The sequence below is a fragment of the Oncorhynchus keta genome, chromosome 1 (genome assembly GCF_023373465.1).
Source record: "Oncorhynchus keta strain PuntledgeMale-10-30-2019 chromosome 1, Oket_V2, whole genome shotgun sequence".
In the NCBI taxonomy this organism is placed as follows: domain Eukaryota; kingdom Metazoa; phylum Chordata; class Actinopteri; order Salmoniformes; family Salmonidae; genus Oncorhynchus; species Oncorhynchus keta.
Window position 1 is genome coordinate 15,012,819 of NC_068421.1, and position 22,165 is coordinate 15,034,983.

Genomic DNA, 22,165 nt, shown 5'->3' on the forward strand with positions numbered 1-22,165 from the left:
TACTATAATATTCTATACTTTACTTTACTACACTATACTATAATATTCTATACTTTACTATACTATACTATACTATATTATACTATACTATAATTAAGCAATAATATATTGGCCATATCCCACAAACCCCCGAGGTGCTATTATAAATTGGTTACCAAAGTAATTAGAACTGTAAAAACAAATGTTTTGTCATACCCATGGTACACAGTCTCATATAACACAGCTTTCAGCCAATCAGAATTCAAACCACCCAGTTTATCATTTACGATAATATACTATACTTCACTATACTAGGTCACCCCTCACAGAGCAACAGAGAATACTGCCGAACACTGACCTCTTTTTCAACTGCATAAATACATAATCCTGATGTGTGATCACAAGTCACAAGTACAGACATGATGGAAAGCCTGAGAGCATTGTTATCAGAACCCTCAGCACAACCCAGCACACCTTTAGGCTAAGGTTGAGGCTACAGGGGCTATCCTCTCCCACCCAGCTCTCTCTGATCTCTCTATTGTGTCAAGGTGGAGGTCAGGTTAGAGGAGAAGACACGACCACACAGGGCGGGGGAACGAACACCCCACCCATGGCAACAACCTAGCTACTGAAATCAGCAGTGACAGTGATGCACTAAAAACAACATGGCTGGAAAACAAGACAAAGAGTTCCTCATCCCTGGATGACTTTTCTTAATATTACCAGTGGTGTAAAGTACTTAAATAAAAATACTTTAAAGTACTACTTAAGTAGTTTTTGGGGGTATCTGTACTTTACTTTACTATTTATATCTTTGACTATTTTTACTTTTACTTCACTACATTCCTCAAGAAAATAATATACTTCCTACTCCAGACATTTTCCCTGACACTCAAAAGTACTCATTACATTTTGAATGCTAAGCAGGACAGGAAAATGGTCCAATTCACTCACTTATTAAGAGAACATCCCTGGTCATCCCTACTGCCTCTGATCTGGAGGACTCACTAAACACACATGCTTCATTGATAAATGATGTCTAAGTGTTGGTGTGCTGGCTATCCATAAATAAATAAATAAATAAATAAATAAAAACCAGAAATGGGGCCATCTGGTTTGTTTATTATAAGGAATTTTAAATGATATATACTTTCCCTTTACTTTTGATACAAGTGTATTTTAGCAATTACATTTACTTTTGATAATTAAGTACAATTAAAACCAAATAGTTTTAGACTTTTATTCAATATTTTATTGGGTGACTTTCACTTTACTTGAGTCATTTTCTATTTCTAGGTATTTTTACTTTTACTCAAGTTTAACAGTTTGGTGCTTTTTCCACCACTGAATATTACACGCTGTCCCCTTCAATTTGGGTAATCAAAAATGCACCTGCCTGACAGTCATGAAGACACCAGATGGACATCCAGGCACAATACAAAGGGAGGCATTAAATATCCCTCCCTCCCCCTCCCTCCCTCCCTCCCTCCCCCTCCCTCCCTCCTCCCTCCCCCTCCCCTCCCTCCCTCCCTCCCTCCCTCCCTCCCTCCCTCCCCACAGCTGGTGTAGAGTGTAGCCTATTCACATGATAGGCAGAAAAACACTGTAATTACCCAGGAGTCTCTCTGTTTGGATATGAGATGGGTGTTGGGGAGGACAGGAGGCTGAGCTGGTTATTAACACTTAGCAAAATCAGACCCACTTTACACCTTTCCTTCCATGATAATCATAACATCAGCCATTAAACCAATGTAACTCCTCTAACCCTGAACCTCAAACATGGATGTTCTTGTTTCTAGGTTTAATTATTATTTGTGTACTTGTTTGACATTTCTACTGCACTGTTAGGAGCTAGTAACACAAGCATTTCACTGCACCTGCTATTACATCTGCTAAAACTGTGTACATGACCAATATTTTGACTTGATTTGATATTTGGATTTAAATAATATAACCCCATTCTCCCTCTTTTTAACCCCCATTTCTCTCTCTTTATTTTACTCAATCTTATTCCCACTCCAACCCCTCTTGACAGCATGGCTAATAGAGCTATTTCCTGGGACAGCGGTAAGTTAAGCTGTGAGGATCAGAGAGATGAAAAGAGATTGGACAGGGAACAGGGTCACCATCCAGTTTCTGTAGCCCTACACAAAAGGATCGCTCCAAACTGGATCAGCTCTACACACGAACATCACTCTCTTTCCCTGCATCATGAGCACCGGGCCACTTATAAGCAGAAAGGAGGGTTGGTGTGGAGACGTGACACACACAGGGGATGCAGCACCGTAGCGATGGCACTCTGGTGTAATGTATGTGGGTGGGCTGACACAGGCAGGCAGGCTGATTGGTTTGCAGGGTGGAGACTCAAGGCCAGAGCAGGGTATGTAACGAGAGGAGAGGACGGATGGGGAATAGAGCTGTACATCTTTCTCACGGTAAAGCTGTCAGCCAGCCGCATAGTGCCGCTCCACCTCCACATCAATCAGGGATAAACAAAGTAATGTAACTCATCCACTCACCCACTCACTCACCCACCCACCCACCCACCCACCCACCCACCCACCCACTCATCCATCCACCCACCCACCCACCCACCCACCCACCCACCCACCCACCCACCCACCCACCCACTCACCCACCCACCCACCCACCCACCCACCCACCCACCCACCCACCCACCCACCCACCCACCCACCCACCCACCCACCCACCCACTCACCCACCCACCCACCCACCCACCCACCCACCCACCCACCCACCCACCCACTCACCCACCCACCCACCCACCCACCCACCCACCCACCCACCCACTCACCCACCCACCCACCCACCCACCCACCCACTCACCCACCCACCCACCCACCCACCCACCCACCCACCCACCCACCCACCCACCCACCCACCCACCCACCCACCCACCCACCCACCCACCCACCCACCCACCCACCCACTCACCCACCCACCAACCCACCCACCCACCCACCCACCCACTCACCCACCCACCCACCCACCCACCCACCCACCCACCCACCCACCCACCCACCCACCCACCCACTCACCCACCATGGGCCATGAATATCAACACAGCCCACAATACAGACCTCATGGACACAACATAGGACAATGTGCCCTTACTTTGATCACTTGCAATACAACTAGTAGATCCCTGAAGCAGAAAGATAAGGGTGCAGAAGTAGAGAGATGGAGAAGGCTAGCCTGTCATGACATTCTCCATCTCCATCTATTCAGTCAGAAAAGGAAGTACCGTCTCTCATTCAGACCATCTCTAGTTTCCCATCAACCCATCTGTTATTACAGTGCATGTCTGACACTAGACATTCAGGGGCACACACATGGAGAGAATATGAAATAAAGCGGCTGTCTAGACACATTCTGTTCTACAGCCAATCAACAGTGGCAGTGAGGCGACCTTCAATTTCCTCACTTTCCTCTGCGTCATTATTTCCAGAAACGGACAAATAGATCATCAGGCAGCGTTGTGATCGCTGCCATCCTTTGTGATGTGTGACAGGTAGTTGTGGACAGTGAGGGGAGATGATCTGAGATGGACTGCTCTAAAGTCAAGCTCAGCCTTTCATGCTACAGCAGGAGAACCACAGACCTGTCTCCTCTCCTTTCTCTGTCTTTCTGTCTGTCACTGCCAACTACAGTGCAGTGTGGCAGCTAACATACTGCAAGTGCTGCTGGGGGTTTAGCATGAAACTTTAATTATTCTGTTTTGAATCTGGTCGCTCTCCTTTATTATGGACATACATTTACAATGCACTTTGACTTCAGGATGCAATTTGTGAGAGCTGGCTGTCTGGCTGGCTGACTGGTTGGTTGGCTGGCTGACTGGCTTGCTGACTGGCTGGCTTGCTGGCTGACTGGTTGACTGGCAAGGCTGGCTGCTGAGAATAATAATCAAGTCTGTTAGAGGAGCATAAAAAACACCAATCTTAACACTCAGGTAAACTTCAGGTCAAGAGTGTGCCGTCACAGATTGAAAGTAATATGATGGTATTTTGAGATCATCCATACACACAGTTAGGCTGATAATAAAGGCTTTATAGTCATTCTTCAACAAATCAAGCCATTCCAATCTGTTATTATCCTAGTAGTTATCAACGTGGACATGTTACAATGATCATACCACCTGCTCATATTAGATACATATGTGTTATAACTATGAGTAAAGTGTCATTTATTTACAGTAACCCAAAAGCATGAATCTAGAATGTGGCTCTGAGACCACCATCCACGGGGGACGCACAGACCAAAAAGCACAGACCAAAAAGCACAGACCAAAAAGCACAGACCAAAAAGCACAGACCAAAAAGCACAGACCAAAATGCACCTCCCAAAAATTCCCAACCAACGTGTCTCCGGTATGTGTCCTCTATGCATTTGATTGTGTTGACAGTTGGAGAAAAAAGCTTGAGCTGCGTTTAGAATTTGAACAGTATGACAGCCAACGGTCCAATAGATTGCTGTGCGTATACGGACACGTTTGGTACTCTGATAGAACCTTAATACAAAGGTCAGACCGCATCATACTTCTGTAGGGCCCTGTATGGAGTGGGGTCACAGCGAACTTGTCCTCTCCTGGGGACAGGTATTACCCTGCTGTCATTCAGCTCAATCTCCTCTGTTGTCTGTTGGGATCTGCCACTTACCTCAGCCACATGGTGAGATTTACCTCATAATCAATGGACTTGTTTCTCAATCAAGGACACAATGATCACAAGGGGGTTCAATGGCAAAAATAAAAGCAGTGAACTACATGAAGGATCTGATACTTTACCGTGTGGCCCTCTCAAGGTGAACTTCAATTGAACTCCTGCTAAAAAGTGGCAGCTTTCAAACTAATCTGCAGGTCAACCCAGGCAGGCAGTGTGTAAAAGGAGTCCTTGGCTGCAGCCCAATCTGTCCTAGCAGCAGCAGCCTGAATTATTAGGTCACCTAACAGTTTCATTTCCCTGGCTGGGACAGATCGATTTCCCTCATTCCATGCACAGTTGGATTAAACAGCCGGATTAAAGATGATCTCCTGGAACTGTCATTATAGCAGATTAATGAGGGGGGCCACTCAAACAGGTTTAAACACCTCCCACCCTGACCATGAACCCATATGCAGAGAGGCAGAAATTATATCATTTTTCCAGATTAAATCTTCATGTGAATTATGTCAAAACAGGGCAAACAGTTTTAAATAGCAGTATGTAACTCTGATCTGTATCCAGTTCAACAATCTAATAGTGACACAACAATACAGAAATAGAGGATTTTAGCTAGTCCATGTTCTGTATGTCAAGGCACAGAAACAGTGAAGCAATACAGACATTCCAGTCTGTATCAGCTTTAGATGATATCATTTTCACATGTTTCTGTGACACTGGCAGCGATCCCCATATTTACTGGGGATCTAAAACCTTTCCTTCTTGGCGATCCTATCCTCCACCACACATGGTGATGGACCCTGGTAATGGCTCTAGCAGTTCATATTGAACTTCCTGTTCCTGCAGGAGTCTTCTTGGAGCCTAGAGAGGCTGTGTGTGTGAGGTCCGGTAAATCACCAGGGCTCCTCACACACTGACAACACAGTGGAGACACTTCTATTCCCCTCATGTCAGGAAGACGAAGCAAAAACAAACCAAACACACGCCTCGTCTGTAATCAGCTCCAGACCGTGTGTGTGTGTGTGTGTGTGTGTGTGTGTGTGTGTGTGTGTGTGTCTGTGTGTGTGTGTGTGTGTGTCTGTGTGTGTGTGTGTGTGTGTGTCTGTGTGTGTGTGTGTGTGTGTGTGTGTGTGTGTGTGTCTGTGTGTGTGTGTGTGTGTGTGTGTGTGTGTGTGTGTGTGTGTGTGTGTGTGTGTGTGTGTGTGTGTGTGTGTGTGTGTGTGTGTGTGTGTGTGTGTGTGTGTGTGTGTGTGTGTCTGTGTGTGTGTGTGTGTGTGTGTGTGTGTGTGTGTGTGTGTGTGTGTGTGTGTGTGTGTGTGTGTGTGTGTCTGTGTGTGTGTCTGTGTGTGTGTATGTCTGTGTGTGTCTGTGTGTGTGTGAATGTGTGTGTGTGTCTGTGTGTGTGTGTGTCTGTGTGTGTGTGTGTCTGTGTCTGTGTGTGTGTGTGTGTGTGTGTGTGTGTGTGTGTGTGTGTGTGTGTGTGTGTGTGTGTGTGTGTGTGTGTGTGTGTGTGTGTGTGTGTGTGTGTGTGTGTGTGTGTGTCTGTCTGTGTGTGTGTCTGTGTGTCTGTCTGTGTGTGTGTCTGTGTGTGTGTGTGTTTCTGAGTGTGTGTGTGTCTGTGTGTGTGTGTGTGTGTGTGTGTGTGTGTGTGTGTGTGTGTGTGTGTGTGTGTGTGTGTGTGTGTGTGTGTCTGTGTGTGTGTGTGTGTGTGTGTGTGTGTGTGTGTGTGTGTGTGTGTGTGTGTGTGTCTGAGTGTGTGTGTGTGTGTGTGTGTGTGTGTGTGTGTGTGTGTGTGTGTGTGTGTGTGTCTGTGTGTGTGTCTGTGTCTGTGTCTGTGTCTGTGTGTGTGTGTGTGTGTGTGTGTGTGTGTGTGTGTGTGTGTGTCTGTGTCTGTGTCTGTGTGTGTGTGTGTGTGTGTGTGTGTGTGTGTGTGTGTGTGTGTGTGTGTATGTCTGTGTGTGTCTGTGTGTGTCTGTGTGTGTGTGAATGTGTGTGTGGGTGTGTGTGTGTGTCTGTGTGTGTGTGTGTGTGTGTGTGTGTGTGTGTGTGTGTGTGTGTGTGTGTGTGTGTGTGTGTGTGTGTGTGTGTGTGTGTGTCTGTGTGTCTGTCTGTGTGTGTGTCTGTGTGTGTGTGTGTCTGAGTGTGTGTGTGTGTGTGTGTGTGTGTGTGTGTGTGTGTGTGTGTGTGTGTGTGTGTGTGTGTGTGTGTGTGTGTGTGTGTGTGTGTGTGTGTGTCTGTGTGTGTGTGTGTGTGTCTGTCTGTGTCTGTGTGTGTGTGTGTGTGTGTGTGTGTGTGTGTGTGTGTATGTCTGTGTGTGTCTGTGTGTGTCTGTGTGTGTGTGAATGTGTGTGTGGGTGTGTGTGTGTGTGTCTGTGTGTGTGTGTGTCTGTGTGTGTGTGTGTCTGTGTGTGTGTGTGTGTGTGTGTGTGTGTGTGTGTGTGTGTGTGTGTGTGTGTGAGTGTGTGTGTCTGTGTGTCTGTCTGTGTGTGTGTCTGTGTGTGTGTGTGTGTCTGAGTGTGTGTGTCTGCGTGTGTGTGTGTGTGTGTGTGTGTCTGTGTGTGTGTGTCTGAGTGTGTGTGTGTGTGTGTGTGTGTCTGTGTGTGTGTGTCTGAGTGTGTGTGTGTCTGTGTGTGTGTGTGTGTGTGTGTGTGTGTGTGTGTGTGTGTGTGTGTGTGTGTGTGTGTGTGTGTGTGTGTGTGTGTGTGTGTGTGTGTGTGTGTGTGTGTGTGTGTGTGAGTGTGTGTGTGTGTGTGTGTGTGTGTGTGTGTGTGTGTGTGTGTGTGTGTGTGTGTGTGTGTGTGTGTGTGTGTGTGTGTGTGTGTGTGTGTGTGTGTGTGTGTGTGTGTGTGTGTGTGTGTGTCTGTGTCTGTGTGTGTGTTAGCTCAGTCCCTCAGGTTGGTCCCATTTCCTATTCCTCATCACCCCACAGAGCCCTCTGACCCTGGGAGACACCGTCTATGTCAACTGAAACACCACTCAGCACACTGCACCTCGGCCTCCCACACATCTCCTCTTTCTGTACTCACAAATGGAAACCTATCTAGTCTCTGGTCATTTATTGACAAAATGATCAACACGTTTGATTTCCATTTCTCTTAGGTTGGAGCTCAGAGGGAGACACAGGCAGTTTGCCTTATTCATTTACTCACACTGTGCATTAACATGGTATACAGTGAACAGGGGAATTCGTAATGCTTATATTGAAGATGTCTACACTAAGATCATTCACCTAAATGCACATTGTAATCTCTGATAACTAGACAATAATGTCACGATTACAACTTTAAAACCACGTCCTTCCATTAGTCACTATTGTGCCTCACCCAGTGTAATCAATTCCTACAACCTCACATTATGAATGACTAATGTTTCACAAATACAACTTTGAGCAGCATAAAGACTTACAGATGGATGGATAGGCTGGAGAGAACATGAGAAAACTCAAGAGAACCTCTGATAGAAAAGTCTGTGTTGCAATAAGAGGGAGAGAAGATTGGAAACATTGGAAACATTTAACTGAGTCAACACACACACACACACACACACACACACACACACACACACACACACACACACACACACACACACACACACACACACGAACACACACACACACACACACACACACACACACACACACACACACACACACACACACACACACACACACACACACACACACACACACACACACACACACACACACACACACACACACACACAAGGGTTGACCATAGTAACAGGAAGCAGCATCAGTACCTGTGTAGCCCAGGGAGTTGTCATCCTCGTGTTTTGAGGTGGGGGCCGAGGTGGCCCCTTCACTGGCCCCGTCCTGAGTGGCAGCGCCCGTGTCTGTCGGAAATAACACCACAGAGACTGAGACCCCTGGCACACTCTCATTACCGGACACGGCCAGTGCCCATGCCCCTATGCCCATCTGGCACAGGCAGCACAACACACTCAGCAGTGCCAGGCTCAGAGGGTGCCACAGCCCACCCACCCGATATCCGCTGTGGGAGGGACCACCCACCCACATCACTGGCTGTATCCAAGATCCAACAGTTGTCAAGATAATATCCAACGAGACTCTAACTGAGACAATAATAATCCGGGACAGTAGTGCCACAGTGTGTCAATCAGCTTTCTTTTAAAGATCCGTCAGGGAAAGCTGTCAGTCTCAATGGGCTCCTAGGCTCTGTGGTAGTGTGTCCCCATACTGCGTTGTGGTGTGTATGTCTCTGTGTGTGTGTGCAGAATGGGAGTCCCTCTAGCCTCCCAACAACCACGACTGGCTGCACTCCTGAGGGACCATATGGGCAGGGCAGAGTGGGGAGGGTTAGGGCTTTAGGACCCAACCATACACACACCTACACTCTCTCTCTCTCTCTGTCACACACACACACACACACACACACACACACACACACACACACACACACACACACACACACACACACACACACACACACACACACACACACACACACACACACACACACACACAACACACACACACACACACACACACACACACACACACACACACACACACACACACACTCACACACACACACACACACACACACACACATACACACACAGACACACACACACTGCAGCCAACACTTATTTTTACAGCCAATTAATTGCTAATCAGTCCTTTGATTGTGATCCCTCTCCCGTCACATCAGTATTTTGTCTGACTGTCTCTTCAGCAGACATGGTGACAGATTTGTGTTGTTTGACAGGTCGTGTGAGGGCGGGACAGAGGGGGCAGGGGGGACAGGGGAGTGGGTGAGGGAGGGAGGGAGGGACGCCAACAGGGATGAGCGTATGGCTAATGGAGAGATGGGGGCCATTGGGGCGACTGTGCCCTCACGATGGGTAGCCGTGGGATAAATCAGCCTGGGCCATGCCCACTCTCATTGTGGGCCTCTGACAGGGGGTTCATTTGGGCTGGGGGGAGGTGGGGGGGTTAATAAAAGGAGGTCTAAACCATCCAGCTGACTGAAAGGCAGTGTGTCGGAAGTGTCTGTATCCTCAATGGGATCTGGCATCAGTGGGGATAAATAGCAGACTGAATAGATCATTGGAGAGCACTTTGGATCACTAGACTGTGTAACAGTATGACACCTATTCCCCTTGTCTTAGTTCTTTCTATGGAAGTCTGACAGCATTAAGAAACATAGCATTTTGAATGAACACCATAAATACAGCACAGTATGTCAAGGCTAAAAAACAGTTTTGACAAATTTGGCGACAAGAAAACAACATGCTAGAGACATGTTGGAGAGGCGTTCCACATGAATGGAGTGGTCCTGTTCCCTACTGGTCCTGTAGTGTTATCGTTAGAGCAACGCCGGGACAGTTGAAGAGCCCCATGCTGGGACCATCCTAATATCAGAAACGTCTCTCTCTGTGCTGTGTTACTGTTTACACAAACAAGTGGTTCTGCTCTGCTCCGACTGACACAACTACAACACAAACAGAACCAAGGGGAGGCAACAAGACAAACAGAACAATGCACATATAGACACAGACAAGGTTCTGAATCAGGCTCAACACAGAATGGAACACAGACATCCAGGAAGACAGAATGAGTTTCTTTGTCTGTCTGATTTAGGTTTTGACACATACTACATTTTATTGCAACTCTGGACAATCACACTTGATTCAAACTGTCAACTAATCATCAAGCTCTCAATGAGCTGAATGAGGTGTGTTTGCCAAGGGCTCCAACGAAGCGGTGTACTGTTAGAGATACTCGAGGACCAGAGTTGGGAAACACTGTATTATGACACCAGTTCCAGGATAAACCAGATCTCTGATGTTGTTGTTGTCATCAACACCTCTAAAGCAGAATAATTACACCCTGCCTGTCAAATCTTCATGAGGAAAATGACAGCTAATGTAACAGAAGACATGGCTGGCATTTGTAACCTAATTAAAACAAAAACAAATTAACAAATCATTTGTTCATTCTGATTCTAAAATATAATTAATTATCTGTGACCTTAAAAACGAAACAGTTTCAAATCAACATAATACCAGTAAGGGGTTATATAATGATGTTATCCCCAGATATATCCAAGAGAAAATATAGTTTTCTGTGTTAATTATAGCAGCAGAGGATGACGTCCCAAAGATGATTATATTACCCGTTAATCCTGAATGGGTTTAGAACACTGTAACTCCTTGACTTGTTTAAAACAGGGTAGGTCTTCCCTTAGAGATTTTCATGATTCTCATATTTTCCATTTCCCTGTGCCCCTGGGCTTTCGATCTCTTCCTGCAATCTCTGTTGTGCATCTGCTGTCTTTGGTGGCCTCCTCTCTCAGTTGTTCATAGGCTGGTCCACAGCCAGGCCTCATCTCTCAGTTGTTCATAGGCTGGTCCACAGCCAGGCCTCATCTCTCAGTTGTTCATAGGCTGGTCCTCAGCCCGGCCTCCTCTCTCAGTTGTTCATAGGCTGGTCCACAGCCAGGCCTCATCTCTCAGTTGTTCATAGGCTGGTCCTCAGCCCGGCCTCCTCTCTCAGTTGTTCATAGGCTGGTCCACAGCCAGGCCTCATCTCTCAGTTGTTCATAGGCTGGTCCTCAGCCCGGCCTCCTCTCTCAGTTGTTCATAGGCTGGTCCACAGCCAGGGCTCCAATTAAAGGCCACTTCAGAGTTATTAACAGGTGGTGTACTCAGCTGCCCCGGGGCTCTTGAACAAAAACACGGGAGCCCTTTGGAACCCCCCCACCCCCCACCTCCAGCCCCTCTAGTCACAGAGCTGCACCATATCTCATCTCCCCTGTTGGCTGATTACTAGAGCCCATGTGCTGATAACTAATTGCTCTCAAACAGATACAAAGTAATGCCTGCTGCTCCCTGGTCAACCCTGGCCCAGCCTCTCATCCCCCAGCCTCTCAACCCCCAGCCTCTCATCCCCCAGCCTCTCACCCCCAGCCTCTCAACCCCAGCCTCTCATCCCCCAGCCTCTCACCCCCCATGTGAATGGAGGATCAGGTAGTTGATGTGAATGGAGGAGCTGGTAGTTGATGTGAATGGAGGAGCTGGTAGTTGATGTGAATGGAGGAGCTGGTAGTTGATGTGAATGGAGGAGCTGGTAGTTGATGTGAATGGAGGAGCTGGTAGTTGATGTGAATGGAGGAGCTGGTAGTTGATGTGAATCAGCTGGTAGTTGATGTGAATGGAGGTTCAGGTAGTTGATGTGAATGTAGGAGCTGGTAGTTGATGTGAATGGAGTATCAGGTAGTTGATGTGAATGGAGGAGCTGGTAGTTGATGTGAATGGAGGAGCTGGTAGTTGATGTGAATGAATGGTAGTTGATGTGAATGGAGGATCAGGTAGTTGATGTGAATGGAGGTTCAGGTAGTTGATGTGAATGGAGTATCTGGTAGTTGATGTGAATGGAGTATCAGGTAGTTGATGTGAATGGAGGAGCTGGTAGTTGATGTGAATGGAGGAGCTGGTAGTTGATGAATGAATGGATAGCTGGTAGTTGATGTGAATGGAGGATCAGGTAGTTGATGTGAATGGAGGTTCAGGTAGTTGATGTGAATGGAGGAGCTGGTAGTTGATGTGAATGGAGGAGCTGGTAGTTGATGTGAATGGAGGAGCTGGTAGTTGATGTGAATGGAGGTTCATGTATGATGTGAATGGAGGAACTGGTAGTTGATGTGAATGGAGCTGGTAGTTGATGTGAATGGAGTATCAGGTAGTTGATGTGAATGGAGGAGCTGGTAGTTGATGTGAATGGAGGTTCAGGTAGTTGATGTGAATGGAGGAGCTGGTAGTTGATGTGAATGGAGGAGCTGGTAGTTGATGTGAATGGAGGTTCAGGTAGTTGATGTGAATGGAGGATCAGGTAGTTGATGTGAATGGAGTATCAGGTAGTTGATGTGAATGGAGGAGCTGGTAGTTGATGTGAATGGAGGAGCTGGTAGTTGATGTGAATGGAGGAGCTGGTAGTTGATGTGAATGGATAATTAGGTAGTTGATGTGAATGGAGGATCAGGTAGTTGATGTGAATGGAGGTTCAGGTAGTTGATGTGAATGGAGGAGCTGGTAGTTGATGTGAATGGAGGAGCTGGTAGTTGATGTGAATGGAGGTTCATGTAGTTGATGTGAATGGAGGAGCTGGTAGTTGATGTGAATGGAGGAGCTGGTAGTTGATGTGAATGGAGGAGCTGGTAGTTGATGTGAATGGAGGATCAGGTAGTTGTTGTGAATGGAGTTTCAGGTAGTTGATGTGAATGGAGGAGCTGGTAGTTGATGTGAATGGAGGAGCTGGTAGTTGATGTGAATGGAGGAGCTGGTAGTTTATGTGAATGGAGGAGCTGGTAGTTGATGTGAATGGAGGAGCTGGTAGTTGATGTGAATGGAGGAGCTGGTAGTTGATGTGAATGGAGGAGCTGGTAGTTGATGTGAATGGAGGATCAGGTAGTTGATGTGAATGGAGGAGCTGGTAGTTGATGTGAATGGAGGTTCAGGTAGTTGATGTGAATGGAGGAGCTGGTAGTTGATGTGAATGGAGGAGCTGGTAGTTGATGTGAATGGAGGAGCTGGTAGTTGATGTGAATGGAGGAGCTGGTAGTTGATGTGAATGGAGGATCAGGTAGTTGATGTGAATGGAGGAGCTGGTAGTTGATGTGAATGGAGGAGCTGGTAGTTGATGTGAATGGAGGATCAGGTAGTTGATGTGAATGGAGGAGCTGGTAGTTGATGTGAATGGAGGATCAGGTAGTTGATGTGAATGGAGGAGCTGGTAGTTGATGTGAATGGAGGAGCTGGTAGTTGATGTGAATGGAGTATCAGGTAGTTGATGTGAATGGAGGAGCTGGTAGTTGATGTGAATGGAGTATCAGGTAGTGGATGTGAATGGAGGAGCTGGTAGTTGATGTGAATGGAGGTTCAGGTAGTTGATGTGAATGGAGGATCAGGTAGTTGATGTGAATGGAGTATCAGGTAGTTGATGTGAATGGAGTATCAGGTAGTTGATGTGAATGGAGTATCAGGTAGTTGATGTGAATGGAGTATCAGGTAGTGGATGTGAATGGAGGAGCTGGTAGTTGATGTGAATGGAGGTTCAGGTAGTTGATGTGAATGGAGTATCAGGTAGTTGATGTGAATGGAGTATCAGGTAGTTGATGTGAATGGAGGAGCTGGTAGTTGATGTGAATGGAGGAGCTGGTAGTTGATGTGAATGGAGGTTAAGGTAGTTGATGTGAATGGAGGAGCTGGTAGTTGATGTGAATGGAGGAGCTGGTAGTTGATGTGAATGGAGGAGCTGGTAGTTGATGTGAATGGAGGTTCAGGTAGTTGATGTGAATGGAGGAGCTGGTAGTTGATGTGAATGGAGGAGCTGGTAGTTGATGTGAATGGAGGAGCTGGTAGTTGATGTGAATGGAGGAGCTGGTAGTTGATGCGAATGGAGGAGCTGGTAGTTGATGTGAATGGAGGTTCAGGTAGTTGATGTGAATGGAGTATCAGGTAGTTGATGTGAATGGAGTATCAGGTAGTTGATGTGAATGGAGGAGCTGGTAGTTGATGTGAATGGAGGAGCTGGTAGTTGATGTGAATGGAGGTTCAGGTAGTTGATGTGAATGGAGGAGCTGGTAGTTGATGTGAATGGAGGAGCTGGTAGTTGATGTGAATGGAGGAGCTGGTAGTTGATGTGAATGGAGGTTCAGGTAGTTGATGTGAATGGAGGAGCTGGTAGTTGATGTGAATGGAGGAGCTGGTAGTTGATGTGAATGGAGGAGCTGGTAGTTGATGTGAATGGAGGATCAGGTAGTTGATGTGAATGGAGGAGCTGGTAGTTGATGTGAATGGAGGAGCTGGTAGTTGATGTGAATGGAGGTTCAGGTAGTTGATGTGAATGGAGGAGCTGGTAGTTGATGTGAATGGAGGAGCTGGTAGTTGATGTGAATGGAGGTTCAGGTAGTTGATGTGAATGGAGGAGCTGGTAGTTGATGTGAATGGAGGAGCTGGTAGTTGATGTGAATGGAGGAGCTGGTAGTTGATGTGAATGGAGGAGCTGGTAGTTGATGTGAATGGAGGAGCTGGTAGTTGATGTGAATGGAGGATCAGGTAGTTGATGTGAATGGAGGAGCTGGTAGTTGATGTGAATGGAGGAGCTGGTAGTTGATATGAATGGAGGAGCTGGTAGTTGATGTGAATGGAGGTGCTGGTAGTTGATGTGAATGGAGGTTCAGGTAGTTGATGTGAATGGAGGAGCTGGTAGTTGATGCGAATGGAGGAGCTGGTAGTTGATGTGAATGGAGGAGCTGGTAGTTGATGTGAATGGAGGAGCTGGTAGTTGATGTGAATGGAGATTCAGGTAGTTGATGTGAATGGAGGAGCTGGTAGTTGATGCGAATGGAGGTTCAGGTAGTTGATGTGAATGGAGGTGCTGGTAGTTGATGTGAATGGAGGTTCAGGTAGTTGATGTGAATGGAGGAGCTGGTAGTTGATGCGAATGGAGGATCAGGTAGTTGATGTGAATGGAGGTTCAGGTAGTTGATGTGAATGGAGGAGCTGGTAGTTGATGTGAATGGAGGAGCTGGTAGTTGATGCGAATGGAGGAGCTGGTAGTTGATGTGAATGGAGGAGCTGGTAGTTGATGTGAATGGAGTATCAGGTAGTTGATGTGAATGGAGTATCAGGTAGTTGATGTGAATGGAGGAGCTGGTAGTTGATGTGAATGGAGGAGCTGGTAGTTGATGTGAATGGAGGTTCAGGTAGTTGATGTGAATGGAGGAGCTGGTAGTTGATGTGAATGGAGGAGCTGGTAGTTGATGTGAATGGAGGTGCTGGTAGTTGATGTGAATGGAGTATCAGGTAGTTGATGTGAATGGAGGAGCTGGTAGTTGATGTGAATGGAGGAGCTGGTAGTTGATGTGAATGGAGGTTCAGGTAGTTGATGTGAATGGAGGATCAGGTAGTTGATGTGAATGGAGGAGCTGGTAGTTGATGTGAATGGAGGTTAAGGTAGTTGATGTGAATGGAGGAGCTGGTAGTTGATGTGAATGGAGGAGCTGGTAGTTGATGTGAATGGAGGTTCAGGTAGTTGATGTGAATGGAGGAGCTGGTAGTTGATGTGAATGGAGGAGCTGGTAGTTGATGTGAATGGAGGAGCTGGTAGTTGATGTGAATGGAGGAGCTGGTAGTTGATGTGAATGGAGGAGCTGGTAGTTGATGTGAATGGAGGTTCAGGTAGTTGATGTGAATGGAGGAGCTGGTAGTTGATGTGAATGGAGGAGCTGGTAGTTGATGTGAATGGAGGAGCTGGTAGTTGATGTGAATGGAGGTGCTGGTAGTTGATGTGAATGGAGGTTCAGGTAGTTGATGTGAATGGAGGAGCTGGTAGTTGATGCGAATGGAGGAGCTGGTAGTTGATGTGAATGGAGGAGCTGGTAGTTGATGTGAATGGAGGAGCTGGTAGTTGATGTGAATGGAGGTTCAGGTAGTTGATGTGAATGGAGGAGCTGGTAGTTGATGCGAATGGAGGTTCAGGTAGTTGATGTGAATGGAGGTGCTGGTAGTTGATGTGAATGGAGGTTCAGGTAGTTGATGTGAATGGAGGAGCTGGTAGTTGATGCGAATGGAGGATCAGGTAGTTGATGTGAATGGAGGTTCAGGTAGTTGATGTGAATGGAGGAGCTGGTAGTTGATGTGAATGGAGGAGCTGGTAGTTGATATGAATGGAGGAGCTGGTAGTTGATGTGAATGGAGGTGCTGGTAGTTGATGTGAATGGAGGTTCAGGTAGTTGATGTGAATGGAGGAGCTGGTAGTTGATGCGAATGGAGGAGCTGGTAGTTGATGTGAATGGAGGAGCTGGTAGTTGATGTGAATGGAGGAGCTGGTAGTTGATGTGAATGGAGGAGCTGGTAGTTGATGTGAATGGAGGAGCTGGTAGTTGATGTGAATGGAGGAGCTGGTAGTTGATGTGAATGGAGGAGCTGGTAGTTGATGTGAATGGAGGAGCTGGTAGTTGATGTGAATGGAGGATCAGGTAGTTGATGTGAATGGAGGAGCTGGTAGTTGATGTGAATGGAGGAGCTGGTAGTTGATGTGAATGGAGGATCAGGTAGTTGATGTGAATGGAGTATCAGGTAGTTGATGTGAATGGAGGTTCAGGTAGTTGATGTGAATGGAGGATCAGGTAGTTGATGTGAATGGAGTATCAGGTAGTTGATGTGAATGGAGGTTCAGGTAGTTGATGTGAATGGAGGATCAGGTAGTTGATGTGAATGGAGTATCAGGTAGTTGATGTGAATGGAGGTTCAGGTAGTTGATGTGAATGGAGGAGCTGGTAGTTGATGTGAATGGAGTAGCTGGTAGTTGATGTGAATGGAGGAGCTGGTAGTTGATGTGAATGGAGTATCAGGTAGTTGATGTGAATGGAGGATCAGGTAGTTGATGTGAATGGAGGAGCTGGTGGTTGATGTGAATGAAGGTTCAGACTGCTGTGTCATTTTTATCTTGTCGTGTATTGGCAGCAGTGGATTGGCCCAGACAGTGGAGGTGATGGATGGTGTAGTGTGTGTGCGGAGTCTGATTTCAGGCCCTGGGATTGTTAACTGCAGTTTGATGAGTTCCTTCACACTGTCTGATAGGAAGGTTTCAGGCCATTAGTAACAACACCGTCAACATTTGTTTCTACTTAAAGTCTAGGTAGGTTGACAAGTATTTATTTATATACAGCAAAATAAAGAGAGGAACGATGTTGGATGGGGATATTTATAGCTGGCAACTGCTAACAAAAACCAAACACAGTGTAACTTTCTCTTCCATTTCATTCTTCCTCTCTGCCTATTTGCTTTGAGCAGAGCCAAATCACAGCTGTCAAATGCATGTTCCTGAACATGATTTATTCTCATTATGCTGGGCCTCAGTTTAATCATTTCTGCCTTATTACTATAAAAACTGACGAAAAAAGAGAGAATGTGGAAAATCGTCTGTTGTGGTGAAGACAGTCGCTGCTCGCTTCATCTCTCTCCACACTGTCTCTCTCATTTCCATTTTGATTACACTTTCTGTGTTTTACCCAGGGCCATGCATCGCTAATGGGCTTTTAATCAAGCCTGGAAATATTGAAGGAAACCCACACACAAAGAGCACACACCGCTGGAGGAGAAAGAGAGGGAGGAGGGAGGGAGAGAGAGAGGGATGGAGGGAGAGAGAGAGGGGAGAGGGAGAGAGAGGGATGAGGTAGAGAGACAGGGGGAGGGAGACACAGAGAGAGAGAGATTGGGGAGGTAGAGAGGGGGATGGAGAGCGGGAAAGGGGGAGAGAGAAAGAGGGAGGGAGGGATGGATGGAGGGAGAGAGATAGGTGGAGGGAGAGAGATAGAGATGAGGGAGAGAGAGAAGGATGGTGGGAGAGAGAGACAGGAATGGAGAGAGAGATAGAGAGAGAGAGAGAGAGAGAGAGAGAGAGAGAGAGAGAGAGAGAGAGAGAGAGAGAGAGAAAGAGAGAGAGAGATTGGGGAGGTAGAGAGAGGGATGGAGGGAGACAGAGATAGGGGGAGGGAGAGGGAGAGAGAGAAAGAGGGATGGAGGGAGGGATGGATGGATGTAGGGAGAGAGAGGGATGAAGGGAGAGAGAGAGGGAGAGAGAGAGTGAGAGGGATGGGGGAGAGAGAGGGGAATGGAGACAGAGAGAAAGGATTGGAGGGAGCGAGAAAGAGGGTTGAGGGAGAGAGAGATAGGAACGGAGGGCAAGAGAGAGAAGGGGAGGGAGAGAGATAGGAATGGAGGGCGAGAGAGAGAAGGGGAGGGAGAGAGATAGGAATGGAGGGCGAGAGAGGGGGAGGGAGAGAGATAGGAATGGAGGGCGAGAGAGGGGGGGAGAGAGGGATAGGAACGGAGGGCAAGAGAGAGAAGGGGAGGGAGAGAGATAGGAATGCAGGGCAAGAGGGGGGGGGAGAGATAGGAATGGAGGGCGAGAGAGGGGGGGAGAGAGGGATAGGAACGGAGGGCAAGAGAGAGAAGGGGAGGGAGAGAGATAGGAATGGAGGGCGAGAGAGGGGGGGAGGGAGAGAGAAAGGAATGGAGGGCGAGAGAGAGGGGGAGAGAGGGATAGGAACGGAGGGAAAGAGAGAGAAGGGGAGGGAGAGAGATAGGAATGGAGGGCGAGAGAGGGGGGGAGGGAGAGAGATAGGAATGGAGGGCGAGAGAGGGGGGAGAGAGGGATAGGAACGGAGGGCAAGAGAGAGAAGGGGAGGGAGAGAGATAGGAATGGAGGGCGAGAGAGGGGGGAGGGAGAGAGATAGGAATGGAGGGCGAGAGGGGGGAGGGATAGGAATGGAGGGCAAGAGAGAGAAGGGGAGGGAGAGAGATAGGAATGGAGGGCGAGAGAGGGGGGGAGAGAGGGATAGGAAAGGAGGGCAAGAGAGAGAAGGGGAGGGAGAGAGATAGGAATGGAGGGCGAGAGAGGGGGGGAGAGAGGGATGGAGGGAGAGAGAGAGGGGCGGGTGAGAGAGGGGGATGAGGGAGGGAGAGAGAGAGGGATGGAGGGAGAGAAAGAGGGGAGAGGGAGAGAGAGGGATGAGGTAGAGAGAGAGGGGGAGGGAGACAGAGAGAGAGAGAGAGAGATTGGGGAGGTAGAGAGAGGGATGGAGAGCGGGAAAGGGGGAGAGAGAAAGAGGGAGGGATGGATGGAGGGAGAGAGAGAGGGGAGAGAGGGATGAGGTAGAGAGAGAGGGGGAGTGAGAGAGGGGGATGAGGGAGAGAGAGAGAGATGGAGGGAGAGAGAGACAGGAATGGAGAGAGAGAGAGAGAGAGAGAGAGAGAGAGGAGAGGGGGGGAGGGAGAGAGATGTGGGAGGGAGGGAGAGAGGGGGATGAGGGAGAGAGAAAGAGGGATGCGGGAGAGAGGGGGAGGGAGAGAGAGAGGGATGGAGGGAGGGAGAGAGAGGGATGAGGGAGAGAGGGATGAGGTAGTGAGAGGGGGAGGGAGAGAGAGACGTGGGATGGAGATAGAGAGGGGGATGAGGGAGAGAGGGGGATGAGGGAGAGAGAGATGATAGAGGGAGAGAGAGAGAGATAGGAATGGAGAGAGAGAGATAGGAATGGAGAGAGAGGGGTGGATGGAGAGAGAGAGATAGGGGAGGGAGAGAGAGAGGGATGAAGGGAGAGAGAGAGGGAGAGTGAGAGAGGGACGGAGGGAGAGAGAAAAAGTGAGTGAGAGAAAGGCACATAAGTAAAATAGATTGTTTTGCCTGTGCTGATATACAAATGTGCAAATGAAAGATAGTTGCTCACTCATACCTTTCATGTACCAACCCCAACACCATACCCACTCAGACCTTTCATGTACCAACCCCAACACCATACTCACTCAGACCTTTCATGTACCAAGCCCAACACCATACCCCACTCAGACATTTCATGTACCAACCCCAACACCACACTCACTCAGACCTTTCATGTACCAACCCCAATACCATACACACTCAGACCTTTCATGTACCAACCCCAACACCATACCCCACTCAGACATTTCATGTACAAACCCCAACACCATACTCACTCAGACCTTTCATGTACCAACCCCAACACCATACCCACTCAGACCTTTCATGTACCAACCCCAACACCATACCCACTCAGACCTTTCATGTACCAACCCCAACACCATACCCACTCAGACCTTTCATGTACCAACCCCAACACCATACCCCACTCAGACCTTTCATGTACCAACCCCAACACCATACCCACTCAGACCTTTCATGTATCAACCCCAACACCATACCCACTCAGATCTTTCATGTACCAACCCCAACACCATACCCACGCAGACCTTTCATGTACCAACCCCAACACCATACCCACTCAGACCTTTCATGTACCAACCCCAACACCATACCCACTCAGACCTTTCATGTATCAACCCCAACACCATACCCACTCAGGCCTTTCATGTACCAACCCCAACACCATACCCACTCAGACCTTTCATGTATCAACCCCAACACCATACCCACTCATTCATGTACCAACCCCAACACCACACCCACTCAGACCTTTCATGTATCAACCCCAACACCATACCCACTCAGACATTTCATGTACCAACCCCAACACCATACCCACTCAGGCCTTTCATGTACCAACCCCAACACCATACCCACTCAGACCTTCATGTACCGACCCCAACACCATACCCCACTCAGACCTTTCATGTACCAAGCCCAACACCATACCCCACTCAGACCTTTCATGTACCAACCCCAACACCATACCCCACTCAGACCTTTCATGTACCAACCCCAACACCATACCCCACTCAGACCTTTCATGTACCAACCCCAACACCATACCCACTCAGACCTTTCATGTATCAACCCCAACACCATACCCACTCAGGCCTTTCATGTACCAACCCCAACACCATACCCACTCAGACCTTTCATGTATCAACCCCAACACCATACCCACTCAGACATTTCATGTACCAACCCCAACACCACACCCACTCAGACCTTTCATGTATCAACCCCAACACCATACCCACTCAGACATTTCATGTACCAACCCCAACACCATACCCACTCAGGCCTTTCATGTACCAACCCCAACACCATACCCACTCAGAACTTCATGTACCAACCCCAACACCATACCCCACTCAGACCTTTCATGTACCAAGCCCAACACCATACCCCACTCAGACCTTTCATGTACCAACCCCAACACCATACCCCACTCAGACATTTCATGTACCAACCCCAACACCATACCCACTCAGACCTTTCATGTACCAACCCCAACACCATACCCAACTCAGACCTTTCATGTACCAACCCCAACACCATACCCACTCAGGCCTTTCATGTACCAACCCCAACACCATACCCACTCATACCTTTCGTGTACCAAGCCCAACACCATACCCCACTCAGACATTTCGTGTACCAAGCCCAACACCATACCCCACTCAGGCCTTTCATGTACCAAGCCCAACACCATACCCACACAGAACTTTCAAAGCCCAGACTAGGAATGAAGAATTCCTGTGTAAACGGGTGTGTCATTTCACTATGTGAATAACTGAAAGGGGTCATCCCTGGGTCCAGGCCTAGCAGAGACAATGATCACCCAGGGGTGGTTTAAGGGACTGAGACCACTGTAGCCCGTCTGTCCCCTGAGGATCCTACTGCCTGCGAAGGAGGGAGGAACTCCCACCAGCCCTAACCTTGTCAACTCAGAGCAGGATTACGCATATGAGAGCGTCTCTTGCCCACCTCAAAACCACACAGTGTGTACGACAATGATAACAACAATGAGGCTTCTACAGGGGTCGCTAGGGAAGCCTTTTTATGTCGCTGTTATCTATGGAAACGGTCGGTGAAAAAGAACGCACCAGAGGGATCAAATGGTTTGCTGAGGGGCAGCCACCGTGGAGGGGATAGTGACTGGTAAACAGTCTGGCTAATGCAATGTGTGTATATGCACAGCACACACACTATGTACAGTGGGGCAAAAAAGTAT

The 22,165-nt window shown here is 47.9% G+C and overlaps 1 protein-coding gene across 4 annotated transcripts in view; it reads right to left on the minus strand.

Annotated features, from left to right (window-relative positions):
- The window catches only part of LOC118381439 (roundabout homolog 1-like), a 611,139-nt gene that overhangs the window by 409,018 nt on the left and 179,956 nt on the right, over positions 1 to 22,165 (minus strand). For 3 of the 4 annotated variants that reach the window (XM_052508183.1, XM_052508051.1, XM_052508117.1), the window contains one exon: positions 8,418 to 8,510. The exons of the other annotated variant lie outside the window; for it this stretch is intronic. In XM_052508183.1, coding sequence (XP_052364143.1) covers positions 8,418 to 8,510 — 93 coding nt within the window. The remainder of the gene's footprint in view (positions 1 to 8,417; positions 8,511 to 22,165) is intronic. 4 annotated transcript variants of the gene reach the window in all.